This window comes from Mercenaria mercenaria, chromosome 1 (genome assembly GCF_021730395.1).
Source record: "Mercenaria mercenaria strain notata chromosome 1, MADL_Memer_1, whole genome shotgun sequence".
Taxonomy (NCBI): Eukaryota; Metazoa; Mollusca; class Bivalvia; order Venerida; family Veneridae; genus Mercenaria; species Mercenaria mercenaria.
The window spans coordinates 56,119,466-56,142,001 of record NC_069361.1 but is presented as its reverse complement, the minus strand read 5'-3'; the positions used below and the strand labels follow the sequence as shown (position 1 = coordinate 56,142,001).

The 22,536-nt window shown below is 34.3% G+C and overlaps 1 protein-coding gene across 8 annotated transcripts in view; it reads right to left on the bottom strand.

Moving 5' to 3' along the window:
- LOC123566392 (uncharacterized) overlaps positions 1 to 22,536 on the bottom strand; it is a 151,087-nt gene that overhangs the window by 30,010 nt on the left and 98,541 nt on the right. For all 8 annotated transcript variants that reach the window (XR_008371779.1, XM_053548560.1, XM_053548571.1 and 5 more), the window contains 5 exons: positions 20,992 to 21,212; positions 18,987 to 19,268; positions 17,916 to 18,148; positions 15,110 to 15,304; positions 7,695 to 11,647 (listed from right to left, as the gene is read on the bottom strand). Coding sequence is in view for 7 of the 8 variants with exons in the window: in XM_053548560.1 (XP_053404535.1) it covers positions 7,695 to 11,647; positions 15,110 to 15,304; positions 17,916 to 18,148; positions 18,987 to 19,268; positions 20,992 to 21,212 (4,884 nt within the window). In the remaining variant the exon portion in view is untranslated. The remainder of the gene's footprint in view (positions 1 to 7,694; positions 11,648 to 15,109; positions 15,305 to 17,915; positions 18,149 to 18,986; positions 19,269 to 20,991; positions 21,213 to 22,536) is intronic.

Genomic DNA, 22,536 nt, shown 5'->3' with positions numbered 1-22,536 from the left:
CTAATCTCTCTTATGTTTAAACAGCTTGATCGAAACAGAAGATGTCTTTGCAGAAAATACACTGGCAAGTGGACATTATATTGCAATGGTGGCAGAAAAAAAGTAAATTTATGAATTATCAGAGATATCCTGATATTTCTGTTGGAAGTCACAGGTGGTTCAAGCTGGTCACCTTTCGAACAAAGTTGTCTTTGTATTTATTTAAATAGTTAGCAGATGACCACTAGGATCAACATTACGCTTGTATCTTGCCAAGGCCAATTGGTTAGCATATCAAAATGCAAGGTAAGAAAACCTAATACATTCAGTAAAAATTTTTTGTTTTAATGACAAACATTTCAGCATCAAAATATATGCATGTACTTACCTCAAACAAATTAATATACATGTCACTTAAAACTCCATTCTTATCCTAAAATATACTCCTCACTGTATATACTATGATCATAATTAGACGGAAAAACCATGATCAATATCGGGGTACTTAGAATTTCCAACTTACCTAGTTGTAGGGATAGCTATTATTGACACCTATACCATAATATGAATCAATACCCGCAACACATGGCTTTGACAGTATGTGACAACTTTCACGGGACCACTATGGATTAAACAATAGTATGAGATGTAATTGATTAAACTATAAATACAAAATGAACAGTCTTTCATGCCACAGATGCTCAGGATGGAAACTGAGTAAAACTTGAAAATTCTGCATTGGATCATGAAGCTGAGGCTGATATACTGGTATGATTTACTAGATAAAAATCTGAATCAACTTAAAACAGTCGAAAACTGTAGTCACAGTAGTGTCATCTGAAATTTCTGGGACTACTTTAACCTATTCTGTCAATGAAATTAACTTTTACAGACACACTTTATGTCAGACAGCTATTTTTAAAAATCTATTTCCCTATTTTGCAGGTTTATTTTCTGCTTAAAATGTCAGAATTATTTTATATATCATTTCAACTTAATGTCACAAAAAAATGAAAAAAAATTCTTCCAAAAAAAAAAAAAGAATTATCATGCTCTTTCATGATCTGTTCTGTCTGAGAGTTCTCAATCAATTCTGTTTCCTATAGTAATTCAAATGCAAAGACCTGAAACTATAGACTGAAAGGTCAAATTAGCAGGTGCTATATACAGCCCTATGTACCCTACCCTTTGTCTTTTTACTCCCATATTTACTTGAAGACAATAAGTACAAATATTTTTAATTAAAGACCAAACACGAAGTTTGTGACAATGAATAAATTATTACATTGATTAAAGTCACAAGTTTAAGGGTACTTTACACAAGTGCAATTCACACCCAATCCCTTTACTTAACAAACCCTATGCACCAATAAATGCATGTACAAATAATTTTTCATAAGGGCACCTGAATTTAATTTTTTAATATAATATGTTTTGCAAGTCTAAATTTCTCAAACAGATTTAGATTATTCTTATATCTGAATTGATGATTATCAAACTGGTTATGTTTTTCCATTCTTTTAACTTTCATTCAATTATACCAGTACTTCATATTTCTTCCCTTAACTTCCAACATCACGACATAACACTTAAATTACTGGTCAATAAGCAATGCCCTACCTTCATTTTTTTTTCGGTTATTTCCTTTCCAGTAATGAAACACTTCAAGTACACTGATTTTTACAATTAGTTATAACGGTTTCTTTTTTTTATATTAACTTAAAATCCTGAGTTATGAATGAATACAAAATCTTTCTAAAAGCACTTAGCCAGCAGATAGTTAAAACAATCCCTTGCTGAAAATCTTTTAATGACCTTCCAGGTTCTAACGCAATATTATGTCTTTCACATATCAAAATACTTTATTGAACTATTTGATTTTGATCAAACAGTAGCTTGGTCCATTTCCAAGTTTGAGTCCTTCTTGTATCACAATTCTCTTATTTCCATTTGAATTGACGGAGTTTGTTTATCGCTTGTTTCTTTTCATATTTCCGCAGTTCCAGTTCCAGATCAATAATGGAATATTATTCTCCCTTTTAAATTTGACTCTCCACTAAAGCCTTGGTAAAATTTAGTACATAAAATTAGCATATAAAGAGACAAACAAAATCCAATTTTTGGTATCAACCAAAAATCAATCTGTAATTTAAATCCTGCATGATCTGCTGGCTAAAGACTTAAATATTCGCTAATTCGAATTACTAAGCCAGGATATATTTTGGCCGGACCATGAGTGGCATATTAATTATGATATAAACCACCACTAAGATTATATCTTTTTTCTTTTAAATACAGAATAACTGTTATTGGCTTAATAAGGATTTGTTGTATAATTGTACAATACATACCTTATTATTTCAATCGCGGAACAATCGCTACCTCATAAACTTTTATCCAGCCAAATTTATCCATTCACAACCACATCTTTGCATTGTTCAACATAATTATTCGCAATCATTTACATTGTTAAGATATTTATTTTTTGCAAAAAATGAAAACCTCAAAAGCAAATTTCTCATTACTGGCAAATATTTTTACCAATCTTACAAAACAGGCTAAGTTTTAAATCGTAAATGTCATTTATTGAACTGACAGCTTGCATAGGATAAATCTTTTCAAGACGATTTCAGTGTTATTATTTTGTACAATAGAACTTTGCCGTTATTTACATAGGTATGAGCCAATTAAAGCCTTACACCCGTAGCCTTGGTTTGAAATAGGCTAATACCTTCGGTAGCGTAATATAACAATACCACCTATACCTAATCATTACCGTATTGATAAAGAATAAAATTCAACCGTATCAATCTTCGACAACCATTATCGTTTATTTGAAGAATAACCTGCATTATTTTCTTCTTCAATTAAGCGCAACCCTTTATACAAAACCCACGCATTTGAGGTAATGCTTTATAACTCTATATCAAATCTACGTTAAATTTTTCACAAAAGCAGGGTAGAAATAAACTTCTGAATTCAATACATTAAAATGGATCAAAATAAGACTTTTTTTTATGCTTTTCATTACAATTCAAATCGTATTACAATTAATACACAATTGAAATTCAAATTACCATAAAAATGTGTATTCAAATTAGGATAATTCATTTCAAAGTCAAGTATTTATATAAACTATAATAATACAAGAGATAAACTGCTGACCAGTTAAAATGTATTTCAATTTCAGATTTACTGACAGTTTGAACTGCATAGTACCCCATAATGCAGTTTTAGTTTGGACAATGGATTATGTTTTGAAAATCCAATTTAGTTTGCAACATAAAATGCCAACTGCAGAAATTCAGTCTTAATATTTTCAAATCTATTTGAGTTAAATATAAGTTCTGTTAAACTAAATGTGTGTACACTGGTGTCTCCACTCCTGTCACTGTATGCATATGTTTGATTAAGTCAAGGGCAATAACTCTGATCTAGCTGTGTGAAATCCCAATTTAAACACCAAGTGCACAGATTCACATGCTGAGTAACAATCTTGTGAGGTTTGATGACTCTAAGTAAAATACTTTTTGAGATATGCATAATACGAAGTCAGACGGACGGACAGCCCATCTTACGAACAGAATTTATTGGCTATTTCCTTGTTATAAAGTACCTAACTACCTACCTTCTGTCTACCTTTTGTCTTCTTGGGGCACTCCATAGCCCTTTAGCTAAAATAAGCCCCCTTGAAATACCTCATAAAAACTGTTCCCCGCCTCAACAACTGACAAAAAGTACCCAATAAGTAGTATCGAATGAATATAATTTACAGTTACTTAAAAGAATTTTAGCCACATAAAAGAAATGGAATGAACAGAATTACTATTATCTATTGTTCTCCAAGCCGCATAACTATCCTACTGTATATGCAGACAGACGGACAGATAGATGGACACAGGCAAATCAAAGTGTCCCCCCATCCACCCACAGCCCATAATAAATTTGTGGGTCACAAAAGCTATACTTAAAATATGATGTGCACATTCATAATCACTACAGCCAAAGTTGACACATCTGCACAAATTTCACTTCAACACTTGAGTTAACAAAGGTGTAACAGACAAAGTATTTATTCTACACTTATATCAACCAATCAGCATCTGTACCATGTGACCATCCAATATATTTCAATATCCTTTCGGCTACCATAGCAGACTAATACGTACCATAAAAACGGGGGTCGCTATTACCGCTATCATACACCGACTGACTACCGCAGACGCCTAAAACGTACCTTCAAAACGATGGTTCAGATTACCGACATCGCACAGCGTAGGACTACCGGAATTTTTTTATTTTTCTTTGTATCTTGGGGGAATTTGAATGCTTTTTATTTATTGCAGAATTTGATCTGAAGTGTAAACTTTCATTTATCTTATTAACAAAACGGTATAAAATCAGTTAAACTAATAAGTTAAATCATTCATATGACATACCAAATAATATTACGCAACAAATTACAGGTCTCCATAAGATTTAAAAACAAAACCAAACGTCTCGTGCGCAATAATGTTCTAAAATCATTGTTATCGCAATTTGTTGATAAGAAAATCCTTTTCAGACAATTAAGGGATCATTACTCTCCAAAAATACCCATTAGTTTTGATGGTTGCTCGTCGCGGTAATTACCGAACTCAGTTTTTAAAACTTAATTAATTACTCATTTCTACGCTACGGTATTTAAAGCTATTTTACTACGTCTGCATTATGCGGCTCCGGCATTCTAGAAGTATGAAAACCACGGGTCTGCCACTGATGCGTTTTGTAGACTTTTCACCAGTTACTTTCACTGTGGCACTACGGTAGTTCTGAACTTTTTTCCATGAAATATAAAATTTCACTGTGGTAATCAGAAATAGTGTACATTTATACACTACGGCAGTAATATTTTAAATTGTTTTTGCACATGGAACATACATATATACACTGTGGTAATTCTCTACAGAACGCTTCATCGTTTTTACGCCGCAACGGTAATACATATGCACACATCGCTTCTTCCATTTGCATACTAGACGTGTGTAAATTTATCCACTGTGGAAGTATTGTACTTTTCAAATTTAAAACTCAAACTTTAGGTAAGAATGTATTTAAATTATCCCAAAGTACACAATGGTAATTTTGACTTTGAGCTCTATGCATTATGCATTATAATGCATGGATACTCTGGAATGCTTTATAAATGGTACAGTATTCAGTATTTCACATGTGCCTTTGTATACTCATTATATTAATTTATAGTCCGGGTCCGTAATGTAGGAGATACATTCGTGCACTTGTAATCTCTGAATCCTCTCACTGACGGAGGGTCGCAGGTTCGAGCTGTGCTACCGACTAGGATTTTTTATGTGAGAAAGAGGTAGTTGCTTACGGACTTTGGCGTCTAGTACTGGTCTTTCCCAGGAACGATGGTTAGTTGAACTGGCTGCCTGATATAACTGGAATAATGTTGAAAATGGCCGTAAATTCAAACAAAAACAGACTCTAGAATGATCTGTTTCCAAAACCGTACATGAATGTGCTTTAGGTGAAATGAAATCTTATAATTCTTCATTATATGATTAAACAATTGGTACCTTAAGTGTGACTTTAAAGAAAAGTATCAACGGAATGCAGCTCGCAACTGGGATACGCTCTAATTTAGATATAATGCTATTAATAAATTCAATTATTTTAAAATCTGTTTGAAAGTCAGTAAGGCATAACAAACTAAGAAAAAGACACTTTTAGCTACCATTATAAGTTTTACCACGAAGTGTCATTCGACATTTTTGAGTTTTGTTTTGGCACTTGCATCGTATACACCACAAAAACAGATTATGAATTTGAATAAATTTAAATGAACCTTAATAACGTATAGTTGACGCGTTTACATGGTCCGATCCACTGACATAACTGGTAGGTGACTAAAAGTAAAATGCAACAAAAACATTTTTATAACTGAAAATAATATTAGATAAAACAATAAAATTAACAACTGAATTAAAACACTACAGTACGGACAATCTCCTATGAACGGGTATGAGTACGAAGAATCATATATCAAATGCTACACAACCTGAACAACGTAATTTGGACTAAATTTTATGAGAGACAGTCTACTTATAGTCCGATCCGGAGAAACGGGTAGAAGACTAAAAGTAAAACGTTAAAAGCAAGCAGAAACATTTGACAGAAAAAAAAAATATTTAAACGAAATTACCACAGTAGACGTTTGCAGGAAGAACGAATTTCAATGTAGTACCGCAGTGTAGTTTTACTCGTCCTGTTACTAAGAACTATAGTAGACATTTGTGAGAAACTTGAATTTTAAGGCAGTGCCATAGTGTAGTTATACATAATAAATGAAATTAAGTACACTTCCACAGTGCTGAGAAAGTTACCCTGCGAAAGGATTATAGTAGTAATCAAAACTTATCCTGTAGACATTATTTATTCCCCCGATTACCACAGTAGTTTAATGCAGGGCATGCAAAACCAAAGAGAGTGCCGCGGCGTATTAATACATATTCACACAAAACAGCATGTACTGCCACAGTGATGCAATGGCCGTTTAAATATGTGACTTTTAATAAATAACATTAACTGTTTGTTTTATCGGCATATAAATACTATAGTAGACAATTGCAGGAATCAAGAAACTATAAGTTGTGCCACAGTGTAGTTATACCAATAACCACACAATGGACATAACTACCATAGTGTAGCAACCGTTTTACATTAAAAATACCGCAGTATAAAAATGTAGTATATTTTTGTTAATTCCTTCTATTTTCAATTGCGAAAAAATACAATTTTTACCCAAATACTGCATTATGCGCTATGGAAATCAGCACCCCCATTTTTTGGGTACGTATTAGTCGTCTGCGGTAGCCCGCCTGCAAAACAGTAGCGGTAATGGAGAACCCCAAAAATATAGTCTGCATTTGGCGTCTCGGGTAGTGCGTCGATGTACGATAGTGGTAGTCGAAAGGATATCAGATACAATATGTTCCATACTGGGAAATGCAACAACTTTGGTTCGAATCTCCATGATAACTAAACTATAAAAGCCACTGACAAATAATATAAGTATCGAATTCTACATTAATAAACCACTGACACAGTGTCTTCGTAAACATTGTTTTCGATGAAATCTCTAATATTGCTTTCCTCTTTATTGAGAAAAACAAGCACAGAATAAAAAGATTCGATCCTTATAATCAGCTCATCTAATTTTTTTTTTCCAAATGGGCACTCTGTACTGAACATTGCTGAGTAACCTAATTATAGGCTATACTATCAACTAACTCCACAGAAATCATGAAAACAACAGATAAGCCTCACACTACAACTATAGCTTCTACTAGAATATTATGCCTTGTCTCTAGAAAGTAGCTCACATATACCCAGAATGCAGCAAATGAATTTAACAAGCCCACTGATCATCCAGTTAATCCAATCTACTTCAAAGACTACTAGAAAATGTTTCTTTCAAATATTTATGAACAGCTCTCAGATTTTCTTTTCATGTATCCAAAGATTTACACTTTTTATGTATCCAAAGACATACCACTTCTAATATTCAAGGAAACAGATAATCAAAATTAGTCAACAAATCTTATACATTTGCATGCATATGCAATAACTGCCGATAAAATATTATGCAGCTTTTGTAGAAAGTGACTACACATTTAAAACACATGAAGTTCAACATGTAAGATAATACGTACTTTGCTTTTAATTTTTCCAGAGCTTCTTCTAAGACTTGTAATTCTTCCTTGGGATCAAGCAAGAATGAATCATTGGATGCCTGGCTGAAGTTATCTCCCATCACGACATCATCCACGCCTTCCATCAGGTCCTGACTGGTTCCCACTCCAACAGATCTTGTTGCAATCAGAGAGCTTGATGCATGTTCAATGTTGGACTTATCTCTCTGTTGTGCCAATTCCAGATTGCAGACTTCCGATTCTGATGGTAAACTGTCTCCATTCAATTCAGTATTTTCTGTTTGTGCAGAAGCCATTTCTGAGTCACCATTTGATTCACCAGTTTTTTCTGGTACTGCATCCAAGTCTTCATCCTCATTACTACCAAGACAGTCAACTTCTGATTTCAATGCATTAACACCTTCATTTTCTGTCTCTTCATGGGGAGTGGAAGTAAACACTGTCAGTTCTTCTCTAATTGGAAGGTCAGCATTTTTCAGCACTAAAGTAACACTACTAGCTGCACCTTCAATACTTTCCTGTCCAGCACCTTCCTCACTTGCATAATTGTCTGAAAGGTTTTCATCACCCACATTTTGTTTACTTAATACATGAGTGTTTTCAGAGAAATTATGATCAATATAACCTGCTACTTCAACAACATTATGATTTTCATCAACAACAGGTCCATGCATTTTTTCTTCAGTACCTGAATCCTCATCAACATCATTTGTGGTCACTCTTGCATTATCAGTGTCTTCTCTAACAGTGCCAATATCACTTTTAATTTCAATATCTGTTGTATCTTGACAAATCGGTTCTTTCGTTTCATCTAATGATTTCATTTCATTTTCTTCATCTACAACAGTGCCTTTCTGAATCTGTTCAGGCAAAACCTCTCCTATAATCTTATTATCATCATGTACTTCAGTATCATTTGTGTTTGTTTCTACAGAATCAGGTTGATCAACATGAACACTTTTATTTTCTTCTTTCATTTCCATACAAACATACTTATTCTCACTTGTATTAACTGTTTTCTCTGTGGCAACCATTTCAGACCCTATCATTACTGCTACTACATTAGGCTCATCTCTATTTGTATCTACATTACCATCACTTCTACACTTAACTGCTGTGCATTTTGGATACAGAGCACTTGTTCTTTCAAAAGATTTTTGTTCATTTTCCTCATTCACTTCATTATCCTTTTGACTAGGCACATTATTTACACTAACTTTATCATCATTTTGTTGCATTTCATTACAAATATTTGCTACTACAACATTAAAAGCATTATTTTCAGCTGGACAGATGTTAGCCTCTGTTTCACTATTTGATTTGTTTAAGTTAACTTTGTTTTCTTTTTCTATTTCATTTACAACAGACACTGATTTATCTAAATCTTCATTTGTTAAATTGTCAACGTAATCTTGGAATTTTTCTAGAACATTATTAGTTTCAGTTTCATTCTCATCCACCTGTTTGTGTATCTTTGAATGGTCCTTATCCCAATTATCCATACATGAATCATAGTTTGGATTTTCATGATGAATTTCTTGTGCCTGTTTAATTACATCACTTACAAAACCTTTTACTTTAGATACATCAACCAGAATGTTATTACTAGCTTCATCATCGGTATTATTCTTAATAAAGTCTGCATCATTTATTTCATGAACAGGACTATTTACACTGCCTTCACACAAAATGTCACCTTCAATTGGATTTTGTGCATTTATATTTTCACTGATGGCACTTTTATCATTTACTGTTTGATTTTCAACACTATCTTGTTCCACACCTGTTGCTTCAGCAGTACCATCAGACGTTATATTACACTGAATAACTGGACCTTCAGACACACTATCTAACTTAGCTTTAAAAATAGTTTTGTCAACTGGTATGTCTCCAGTGTCTTCTAAACTTACAGTTGATTGTAAACAGACATTAGCCTCTTTAAACTGAGTTAAGGTTTCTTTACTTTGTATATCATCATGAGGTAGGAAAGCAACAGGTTCTTGACAAACTTTAGTTAATTTTGGCTTCTTAGAAGCAGAAGGCGTTGATGTGTTTTCATGGCACTGAACATTTGAATTTGGCAAACTTAATGGGTCTAAAGTCTGTTTTACCTCTGTTATTTGTTCTTCTTTAGTATCTAATAAATTGTCATTGCCTTTATCACTCTGGTCATTGTCCAAACTATCTTTAAAGTCCTTATTCTGTTCATCACATGAATCACTTAGAGAGTCTTCAGACATTGGTTTTTCAGACCTTATTAAGTAAGCTGGAAGACTTTGTGTTAATCTAGCAGTATGTTTTTCACCCTCTAATGAATCAATACTGATGTTTAGATCTAAGGAATCCTCTGAAAAATTCCCAGTATCAACTTCAAAGCTTACTCCTGGTTCACTTTTATTACTTCTAGCATCACTTAAACTTTCTGCATCATCTGAAACTGACTTTGATTTCTTTGTTGGCACATCAGTTTCTATAGATCTGTCACTGTCTTTTCTTTCTCTTTTTCCTAAAACAATTGTTTCAGCACCAAGTGGTTCACTTGTCTCCATAGAATCATCTATAACTGATATATCTTCACTTGGTTCCATTGTGCTGTCTTCTGTACTTTTGTCTAAATCCTTTTTGTTTTCTAAGTTTGATGTTTCAATACATAAACTACTGTCATGTGACTTTTCTATGTCATCAATGCCTTTAGAATCTTCCTCTGAGGATATGTACATATGTACTGGTTGTTCATTCATGAAATCTGTTTTCTTCATTTCAATGTCACTATCTAATTGCTCTTGTTCAACACAGCTTTCATTCATCTGTGTTTCAGCATCCATTTCACCTGATTCACTTTCATCTATACTTGTGATGTCAATATCACTTATCTTCATTTCTTCTTCCCTACACATGGTAGAGTCATCTACAGACACAGACGTGGTCACAAGTGGAACTAGTCTATCTGAATTTGAAAGTCCAGTTTGAAGGTCCAAATTTATTCCATCTGTATACTCATCTAGTGCCTGAGACATTCTCTGAGAATCTGGGGCAGAGTGACATCGAAAATCATCATCAATAAAATTTGCTCTACCTTTTTTCTGCCTTTTCTTGACACCATAACTACCTCTATTTGGCTCTTTTTGATTTTCGTTCAACACTGACTCTTCATTTTCAGCAAGAGATTCTGGAACACTAGCTAGACTTGAAGCACTAGCCATGTGTCTTACATTTGGCGATGATGTTCTTTTAATACCTGGACCAACAACTCCAAGTCTTTCAGGTGAAACAGCTCCACCTAGCCTTGATGTAGGAGAAACAGTTCCACCTTGCCTTGATGTAGGGGAAACAGTTCCACCTTGCTTTGATGTAGGTGATACAACTCGATCTAGCTTTGATGTTGGAGAAACAATTCTATTTGGTCCCTGAGCTTTATTCCTAACTGCCATAACTTTTGATTCATTTTTATCCTGCTTATCACCTTTATCCTTAGCATTTTTAGGTTTTGGCCCTTCTTTCAATTTTGGGTCGCTTTGTGGAGCACTTGCAGATCTTTTCTTAGGGTCAGTATCTCTAGTCAGAGTTGGCCTGTTCCTTTTCCCAGTTACTCTCTGAGGAGATTCACTTTTAGACCTATCAAAATCCTTTACAGTTTTCACAGGACTTGTTCTTGATTTCAAGTCAGTATTTCTATCTCTTACAGGTTTTGTTTTTGGAAAAGTTTTAATTTCTTTTTCTTTACTTTTTGGCACATATTTAAACTTTGGCTCTGGTGCCTGATAGAGTCTACTAGTTACTTGTTTAGCAACTGTAGATATCTTTCTGTCTTTCTGAGTTTTTTCCTTATCAGTTTCCATACTTTGATCTTTAGAAAATTCGCTGATCCCACTCTCGAGTGATTCAGCACTTGATGATCTTCGAAGACGTCTTGAACGTGGTGAGAACTGATCTTGGTTTTCACCCTCCTCTCCCTGAAAAATTGAAACCAATATTCTGTATGTATAAAACTATTATGTATATACTAAACAGGTTGTAACAACTTTAAATCAAAATTCAAACTACATCTGAGAAAAATAATTTCAGAAAAATTCAATTCAATTTCTTAAATAACTGATGTGTATGTAAGTAACAACTTCTTTAAATATTTCACCTGACAACATTCATGCTTTTATTCACAAAAAAGGTACCTAGGTAGAACCACTGAATTTCCATAAGCCAGCTGTATGTCTTCCTCACATGTATGTCATTGAATTCTACACTAAACACAGAGCAGTGAGGGGCAAGTGATTCAAGGTCATCAACCTTAACCACCTGATCCAGAGGCCCCAAGATTGGTAAATAACTCAAGTAAGAACTATCAAGCACTAGAAATACATTCTGCATGCCCACGGGCAGAATGTTGAGCCCACCAGCACCTTTGGCCTCTAAGTGTGACCTTGACCTTGGACCTATGGACCTGGTTCTTGCACATGACACTCCGTCTCATAATGGTGAACATCCATGCCAATTACATCAAAATCCCACCATGCACTAAGAAGAAATGCTCCGGACAAACTTCAATTTGACCTTTCACATCCAACTGTGACCTTGACCTTTGATATAGGACCATGGGGTTTGTGCATGACACTCCTTCTCATTGAGGTAAACATTCATGCCAAATATAAACAAGATTGGTCCATGCATGTCAAAGTAATGGTCTGGACAAAATCTGATGGATGCACAAACGCACGCACATACACCAACCCGCCAAAAGTGATGACTATATCGAGCTCACCGCAAGCGGGCTCGACAAAAATTACAATTAGCAACACTTTAGGTATGTTTGTGCATCTATACTTGTTTTTAAACATGTTATAAACTGTATAAAAGCATTGTTATAATAAGACATTAACAAGAGATCACAGAGTGATCTTGGCGCCCACCAATGTGCCATTTTTGAGTGTTCCAAATTTCAAGACTTATTGACTAGCTCAAGGTCAAATTTCATTTCCGTACACAACACTGTGCATGTGGTCCAAATTAGAAAGCTATAGCTTGAGAAATGTGAAAGAAGGTCACTAGATCAATTTCAAGGACAAAGTTCTTTGTACACAAAACTATGCATGTGCATCAAGTTTGAAGGCTGTAGTTTGAGAAATTTGAAAGTAGGTCACTATGTCAATCTTAAGGTCAAAGTTTACTTCGGTACACAAAACTATGCAAGTGGTCCAAAAGTAGGTCACTAAGTCAAAATCAAGGTTAAATTACACTTCAGAACACAAATCTATGCATGTGGTCTAAATTTAAAGCCTGTACCTTCAAAAATGTGAAAGTTGGTCACTAGGTCAATGTCAAGGTCAAAGTTTGTTTCGGTACATAATCCTATGCATGTGGTCTAAATTTGAAGCCTGTAGCTACAGAAATGTGAAAGTAGGTCACTAGGTCAATCTTAAGGTCAAAGTTCATTTCGGTACACAAAACTATGCATGTGGTCCAAATTTGAAGGCTGTAGCTCAAGAAATGTGAAAGTAGGTCACTAGTTCAATGTCAAGGTCAAATTTTATTTCAGAACACAGAGCTATGCATGTGGTCCAAATTTGAAGCCTGTACCTTCAAAAATGTGAAAGTAGGTCACTAGGTCAATGTTAAGGTCAAAGTTTGTTTCAGTACACAAAACTATGCATGTTGTCCAAATTTGAAGGCTGTAGCTTGAGAAATGTGAAAGTAGGTCACTAGGTCAAAATCAAGGTCAAATTTCATTTAGGAACACAAAACTATGCATGTGGTCCAAATTGAAGCCTATACCTTCAAAAATGTGACAGTAGGTCACTAAGTCAATGTCAAGGTCAAAGTTTTTTTCAGTGCACAAAACTATGCATGTGGTCCAAATTTGAAGGCTGTAGCTTAAGAAATGTGAAAGTAGGTCACTAGGTCAAAATCAAGGTCAACTCATGTCAAGGTTCATCTTGCCACTCAAAACCATACATGTGGTCCAAATTTGAATGTTGTAGGTTATTGACAAGAAGATTTTAAAAGCTTTTCCCTATATAAGTCTATATGAACCATGTGACCCCCTGGGCGGGGCCATATTTGACCCTAGGGGGATAATTTGAACAAACTTGGTAGAGAACCACTAGATGATGCTACATTACAAATGCCAAAGCCCTAGGTTTTGTGGTTTGGACAAAAAGATTTTAAATGTTTTTCCCTATATATAAGTCTATGTAAACCATGTGACCCCCGGGGCTGAGCCATATTTGACCCTAGGGGGATAATTTGAACAATCTAAGCAGAAGACCACTAGATGATGTCACACACAAAATATCAAAGCCCTATGCCCTTTTGTTTTGAATAAGAGGTTTTTCAAAGTTTTTCCCTATATAAGTCTAAATAAACCATGTGACCCCCGGGGCGGGGCCATATTAAACCCCAGGGAAAGAATTTGAATCATCTTGGTAGAGGACCACTAGATGATGCTTCATACCAAATATCAAAGCCCTAGGCTCTGTGGTTTTGGACAAAAAGATTTTCAAAGTTTTTCCCTATATAAATATATGTAAATTATAGAAATAAACAAAGGGCCATAACTCACTAAACAATTGTTGAACCAGTCTGATTTTCAGAGGGACAGAACAAGGGTACCAATACATCATTCTGACAAAGTTTAGTCAAAATCCCCCGGGTAGTTTCTGAGAAGATGCGATAACGAGAAATTGTTAACGGATGGATGGACGGACTGACAGACGTCCGGACGGACCACGGACGCAGAGTGATTTGAATAGCCCACCATCATGATGATGGTGGGCTAAAAAGGGGTTTTCTAGGACAAAATAATTATGTTCTTAACAGGAATAATTCTGACCATGCTTGAAAACAGCTTAAGGCAGTGAACCCGTAATAGCACTTGGCAATTTCTGTGATAACATATTTTTGTTATGCAGTTTATGCGATAGGTATTTCAACAACAACACGTATTATGTATAGTTTTTTTTATCTCATCAACGTTTCGGCTAACGCCTTCATCAGGATAATACATATACAAATATAAACAACGGACGTGACGTAAAACTGATAACGTAACGTCAAATGGCGGGAAAACGTTAATCAAAATATCAAAATGCAAATACATATAATTATATACATATAATTAGTACAAGGTACTATCCCGGATATGAAAATACCAAAAATTTCCTATAGTAAGATTACATAAAAAAGCGGCGATAGGAAAAAACGGAATAGTACCCAGAGTATATGTGTGCATCTACATCATCAGCATCAGTTGAAGGTGTGTCTGTTTTTTTGTTTTTTTTTATGTTATGCAGTTTAGCATTCTTTGGATGTAAATATAGTCCAGTGCGTACATGGCTTTCCATAAAAACTGGAGAAAGCTGAAATCATATATGGAGAATATACAGCTTGTATTTTCTACAATTTACTGCTACAGTTTAAAGTACCTGAATGTCTAGCAGACTGGTTGTTCTCTGTGAATACTCTTGATCTTGAATGCTCGGGTCCAGCAGGAACATCTCACTGCATGCTGAGCGTAGTGGGCGTGGCTTCTCGTGGCTAACGTTCAACAGTTCCTCATTCTCCTGTATATATACTTCAAGCTGCACTTCCTGCTTCCGAATTGCATGCACCTTTTCCGTCTGAAAGTGAGAAACTATACAAAATAACAAGTAAATATCTAAAACCAGCAAGTTTTTACTGCATCAAATAAGATTTGTAAAAATTGGTCTGATACAAAAGCAAATTATTAGAAAATTTTTAATTTGTCTAAATGGATTTGTACAAATGGAAGTCATAATTATAAAGTCAAATTATGTTTCTTACCTCTAATTCATAAACTTTTAGAGCAAAACTTGCTTATCTCAAATATGGTATTATTGTTACTAAGGATTTTTATATAATAAGAACATACACTTGTCATTTGTGAAGCTTTTTTTTTTTCACAGAAAACTTACCTTTTCAAAAACAAAAACATATAAGCATTCTTTCACTTAGCAAAAAGCATCTATTAGAATATTACAAACATACTAAAACAATCACTGCACAAAATTAAAATCTACAAACATGCAGAGAAAATATCTTTGTCTATTCAAACAATGTACAAGCAGTTATTCAAAGGTTTTTTTGTTATAGTACGATCTAAACGCAAATTGCGTATAACTTTACAAAAGTAAAAGCAACTTATAACTATTCAAAATATTTTCTAAAAATTAAACACAAGATGATATATTCCTGGTCACGTTAATATCTTCCCAAATAATGTTTACATTAAAATAATGCTGGTCTTACAAGGCAATTATTAATGTCCAACACAAAACTGACCTCCCAAGAGGGCTTGACCTATCTGTTAATGCATTTTAATAGCATTTGATTGTCTGTTATGTCCACAGTATTACTGCTTTGAATACCCAATAATTTATTGGTATTCTTAAAAAATCGTAAATCTCTTCAAGTCAAAAAGAAAGAAAATATTAAAAGTGAGAAATTGTGAAATGGCTTATGTCATTAAGATATCTGGGGATCTATTTAGTTAAAAGAATACAAAAGGAATTATAGAATTTTATGAAAGGGAGATAATGCTATCACAGATTAACAGTACCTGTCAAAGAAAGAAATAGATTTAAGACTTTAATTTTCAATACATAATAAATAAATAGGATTGGGAAATCATATTATATATATAAATGACAAAATGCAATAAAATTGCATTCTTACACCTGCAACTTTATACAGACATATAAACTTTATAATATATAAATACATCCTTGTATCTTAAAAGTAAGAGTGTAGTTTGGTGAAAGGGAGATAACTTGGAAACACTGTTTTGTGTATAGGACAGTTACATAGAAGAACAAGTGTTTGAATATATATGTATTTTTTAATTCAATGGCTTAGTACTGTAGAGAAATGTATTTATCATTCTGCAATGCTATAGAACTGAAAAAGAACCGGGGAACTGTTATCAAAAGCATTGCACCATCACAGTTTGCCTTTAGTATTAAACCTACCTTCTGATTAAAGTTCTGAAAATTCAACTAAGGAATATAGTAAACAGTGATAACGTTTCTTGTCTCTATTCTACTTTGATGTTAAGTAAACAAACTAAAACAATTACATCTTTTTAATCTACTAAGTTCAGTTTCTAAAATAAATATAACATAAAAACAAGAGCTGTCCATAAGACAGCCAATGCTCGACTATTCGAATTATTGTCCCAGAAGCAGGAAAATGTTACCCTAAATGTTAAAATATCTATAGAGTTTCAATCTAGTATCTGCATTAGTTTTTGAGATAGTAACTTGCATGCAAAACTTTAACCAGAAGTTTTATATTCAAAAGGGGAAATAATTTGACCAAAATGCATGTCCGAGTTATGGGACTTGATGCAATCAACTAGTTTTATAACCCCAAAGGCACATGTGAAGTTTCAATTAAATATCTGCATTTGTTCTGCAGATAGTAACTTGCACACAAAACTTTAACCAGGATTTTCCAAGTCCAAAAGGGGACATAATTTGGCCAAAATGCAGGTCAGAGTTATGGGACTTGATGCTATCAGCTAGTTTTATAACCCCGAAGACACATGTGAAGTTTCAATTCAATATCTGCATTAGTTTTGGAGATAGTAACTTGTATGTAAAACTTTAACCAGGATTTTCTAAGTCCAAAAGGGGGCATAATTTGCTCAAAATATTATGGAACTTGACCCAGTGAGGTTGGTAATTGACCTAGAAAAAGAAAAAAATAAGTTTCAAAGCTATATGCCTTTAAATGATAGCTGTATGTACTTGCATGCAAAACTTTAACCAAGGTGTGACGCTGACGTCAAAGCCGACACTATGGTGAGTAGAATAGCTAGACTATTCTTTGAATAGTCGAGCTAAAAATTAGAACTAATCACATGACCATAATAATCTCTAAACTAAGAAAATAATCAAATTATTAAAAATACACTGTTAAGGGCATAGCAGATTTGGGGCAATTTCAACTTTTATGTATTTTTAATGGGCATCTTATAACAAAACATTACTTTAAAACCTGAATTTCAAAAGTATACAAGTAATCTTGAACACAATAAAAAGGCTGTAAAAATGTGTTACAAATAAATCAAGACCATTGAAATATGTACACATTACTATTTTCATCAAGAGTTTATTATGGTCATATAGTCCTCAGCCCAAATAATATAATCAGCAAAAATATAATGTCTCTACAAATAAAAATAAAAAAACTACTTTCCGTACTACTTACATGCTCAGCAATTTCCTGTAGGTGTGCTTTGTCCACTTCCTTGTATTCTTCCTCTATCTTCTGTATATTGCGTAATTTGTCCTCTAGCTGTTCCTGTGTCTGCAGGTAAGCATCTTCAATGTCCTCTTGCTGGATAGCAAGACTCTCTTCAGTTTCCCGATATGACATGCGCCGAGAGAATTCTGTCTTTGCCAGATCATCTAGCTGATCAGCAGCTGAAAGACGTCTTCCTCCTACAAGTAAATAAGGAGTATTTATTGGCAAACAAAATTCATTACACAAATGTGTAACCACAGATGATTCTTCTTTTACAATACATGAAACGGTTTTATTTACATTCTCCCCACATATTGCATTGAAAATTATGACATTCATTTTGTATGACCTGTGAAAGGAGGCACCAAATTTATGGTAACACTGCTTAGTGATAATGTACATGCCACTGTTTTGACAATGCCAGAATATAGTCAGGCAGATCATTCCTTAAGATGACATCACAGTAACTTTTAACTGTTGTTCTGTTTTGTGAACATAATGACCGGAGAGCTGATTCTAATGTTATACATGTACACAACAAAATATGTGCAATTATAATAAATGCAACTGGAAAGGAATTATATTTATTAAAACAAACATAAGAATTAAAATGTTTTGTTTCCAGAGCCCATTTTGAAATATTATTGAAAAGAGTATGATCTGCAAATATTTACCATGAATAGCCAGCACAATTCAAGGATTTGCCAATCATATTTTATTACTCATTTTGCATGAACACTAAAAAATGTTTCTTAACTAGCCTGACTGTGAAACTTACTTGAGTTATACTCAAGTGTACTTCTTAGGAAACACCAATATCAAGGTCATATAAGGAGTTGCCAGTTTGTTAAAATACCCCACCCATCCTTGCTTGGGAAAGACAGTTACACTTAAGATTTCCTTCCAAATCAGGGTACCTTATATAATGGTATTTCCTAATTTTGGAATATAAATTATTATGCTTCATTTCCATATTAGCCATGTACGAATAGAATTATGCAACAGAACTAATCATTATCATTGGTCAAACTTTACCTCTATATATCACTGGCAAGTCAGTTATGTCATCAGCACCATCTACATCATCAGCATCAGTTGAAGTTGCTGCAGCTGAAGTTTGTTCTGATCCAACAGAGGCTGTCTGGGTGGAGAAAGGTTTGGACCCCACAGACATGGTTTGTGTAGATAAAGGTTCGGACCCTACCGATGTGGACTGTGTGGATAGAGGATCAGTCTGTATGCCCATAGACTCTTGCTGTTGCTCTAGTCTCTGAAGCTCCTTCAACTTCCTTCTCTCCTCTTCAAACTGTTTTTGAACTGAAAAAATAATAGGTTTTATTAGCTTGTTTTGGTTTAGCTCCATTTTCATTTTTTGTAATAGCAGGCAGCTAACCTAACAACTGTCCCTTGATTCTGTAGCAAAATAAACATATCTCTCTGCAAATAACTGCGAACATACCTACATGAAACAGAGGTGGAGGATGAATGGCACGTCTTGTACCAAATAATGACAGAGAACATATGCCCTGGCTGGGGACCAAACTCATGACCCCATGATCCATACTGAGCTAAGCAGTCAGGCTATCTTTTTGTTTTAAAGCCGTTAACCCTTACTCTGCTAAATTTCTATAACGAACTTGTTCATTTTCAATTTGGACAGTACCATTAAAAGGGATGCTGACCAAAAAGATACTGACTGAATGGCGAACAGTGCAGATCATGATCAGACTGCATGGATGTGCAGGCTGATCATGATCTACACTGGTTGCAAAGGCAGAATCAATCATGTCCAGCATGGTAAGGATTAAAGATGTTTATTAGCTATCTTAAGTACTGTGTTTTAAAGTTAACTGTACATTTCTAACTGATGTGTCAATAATGAGATGAGAAAAGTTTGACAATTATTGCCAGACAGATTTCTATTACTTCTAGTCATTTCTAACTGGGTCAGGGAAAGAACTAGAAGACAGTGACAGTAAAGAATGTCAAGTTGATTTATTAGGACTATAATTCAGGGAAAGGTAAACTACAGAAGAAATGAGCCGCACACTGAGAAAACCAACATAGTGCATCTGCGGCCAGCATAGATCCAGACCAGCCTACGCATCCTTGCAGTCTGGTCAGGATCCATGCTGTTCGCTTTCAAAGCCTATTGTAATTAGAGAAACCGTTAGCGAATAGCATGGATCCTGACCAGACTGCAAGGATGCGCAGGCTGGTCTGGATTCATGCTGGTCGCAAATGCACTATGTTGGTTTTCACATAACTATATGACAACAATACAAAGGTCAGTGTATGACAAAATTAGAATATTGTATATATACACAAAGTTAAAATTATTATATGTTGAGAGTTGATATGTCAGAACTCACCGGGATTTGAACCTGTATCAAAAGAACGAAAGAAAAGTAGTTCCCTATAGGGACTATCGCTAAATGATTAACCATATGCCTACAGGGCCAAATAAAGTCATATAGTAATATGAAAAGTTATCTTTACTTTCATTTAAAACACAGCAATATTGATGTCAAGCCAACATGTCATTGGGGCAATACAGGTGCCGAAAAACATTGCTACTGTAGTAGTAGCTAGTATTTATTACTTGATCGATGACTTCATATTAAAGACATTGAGGATAAAAGAATGGTAACACACTTCATTCACACACCATGAATTAACGCCCTAGTGAAATTACTCTGCAGGCATGTAACCTGTTAGCCATCATGCTTCCTCAATATATCATTTTTAAAATACACGGATACATTTAATTGTAATCTTAACTTTCATTTAACTATTATAACCTGCTCATCTCAATATAGCACACAGAACACAAAATGAAAATGGCCCTAGATTCTGATCTGTTACAGTTCAAATATGTTTATTCCCCTAAATGCAGCCATTTTCATTCCAAAATCTGTTAAGTGCAAACTTTTAGAACAAAGTAGTGATAAAAACAATCCATATTTAGCATTCCTGTTTGAAGCATTAAAAGTTTTTCATCTATTTTCCAAATTTTCACAGCTTAGGTTGTTTAACTTACAAGCATCTTTCTCTTTGGCCAAACTTTCTCGTGCCAGCCGCAATTCTTCTTCAGCCTTTACACGTTCCCTGTCATTTTCTTCTTTCAGCCTTGTCAGATGTTGTTTCTGTTCCTCAATGTCAGCACGGTGCTGCTCGTGCGTCTGATACATCTCTTCTTCTTTCAGTTGACGTAACTCTTCAGCCTTCTCATGCTCCGCCTTCAATCTCTCTAATTCTTTACTGAAAATACAATTAATATCTATCATTTCTGGATTTCTTCTCATTAGCCGCATTACATGTAAGTATATTGTTTGTATTGATTGGGTTCAGTGCAGTTTTTCAACTGTATTTCAGTTATGTTACATCGGGCAGTTATCCTAACCTGTGTTCCTAGATTCTGTACCAGTACTAACCAGTACTTAAAACCTTTCTCTGCAAGTACGTGCCAACTTTGCCACATGAATAAGTGGTAAAGGACGAAATGACTTAAGACACAATGTCTTCTATCAAATCGTCACACAGTTACATCATAAATTTGATATATCTTTATTTTGCGAGAAGAAGAAGAACAGCCTTCTTCATGAAACATAAAATTTGCATCTATACATTGGTAATATTCCTAAGAATAAGCTAATATTAAAAACTTTGCTGCTTTAATTTTAGAAACAGCATATCTCTACATTAGCAAAGAAATAAGTCTAACTTATGTGCTTAAGCTGTCAACTGCTCTGCAGCTACTGTTTTCATTGACAAATGCATCTTGTGACCCAGTTTAAAAATCCTCTCACACTATTTTTTTCTACTCAGTTCTAGACTCACGGCCAACATTACAGAAAGCAATCATTACTAAAAATTATTTTCCATTCAGTAATAACAGAGAATGTTATACCTAGGCTTTCTACATTTTATAAATATGTATTGAAAAGGTTAAATTTATACTTGTGAAAAAAAGCGCTATCTGTGTTAAGTAGTCACCTGTCTTTAGCAGCCAATTTTGGTCTTAATTTTCCCTTGACTGGCTGCTTACCATAGGTTTGATTATTAAGATAGAGTTGTGACTGTCTGTTTTCTCATTAAATTACACATTACACTAATCAGTTAATAAAACACACAGATGATTATTGAGTAAAGAACAGAAAAAGAGTATTAATTTATGAAGCTCTCATAAAATTTTGGTCATGGTAAGGTTTTGCAAGATTCCACTCTATATTCTTATGCGAGTTTAAAATCCGTTTTATTTTATGGATATTTGGTATCAGTGAAGAATATCATCCGATATTCATAGTTTACCAATGATTCTACTTTCACTTAAATCTACCCAACAGAAGCAACAAACAATATTGTAACATCGCCAAAAAGTTTGAATAAAGGCGGAAGATGCTTTCACTTAAGTCTAATTCCAGCAACAAAATTCCATTAAGTAAAAGTTCTGTCACAATTTCTATCAACTCGGAGAAAATCCAACAACTTCCAGAAACGTTTTTACAAACCAATATATCATCTACCAACACATCTGATAAGTTCCTGTCTATGGCTTATTTGTATTTAATCAACTACGAAACAG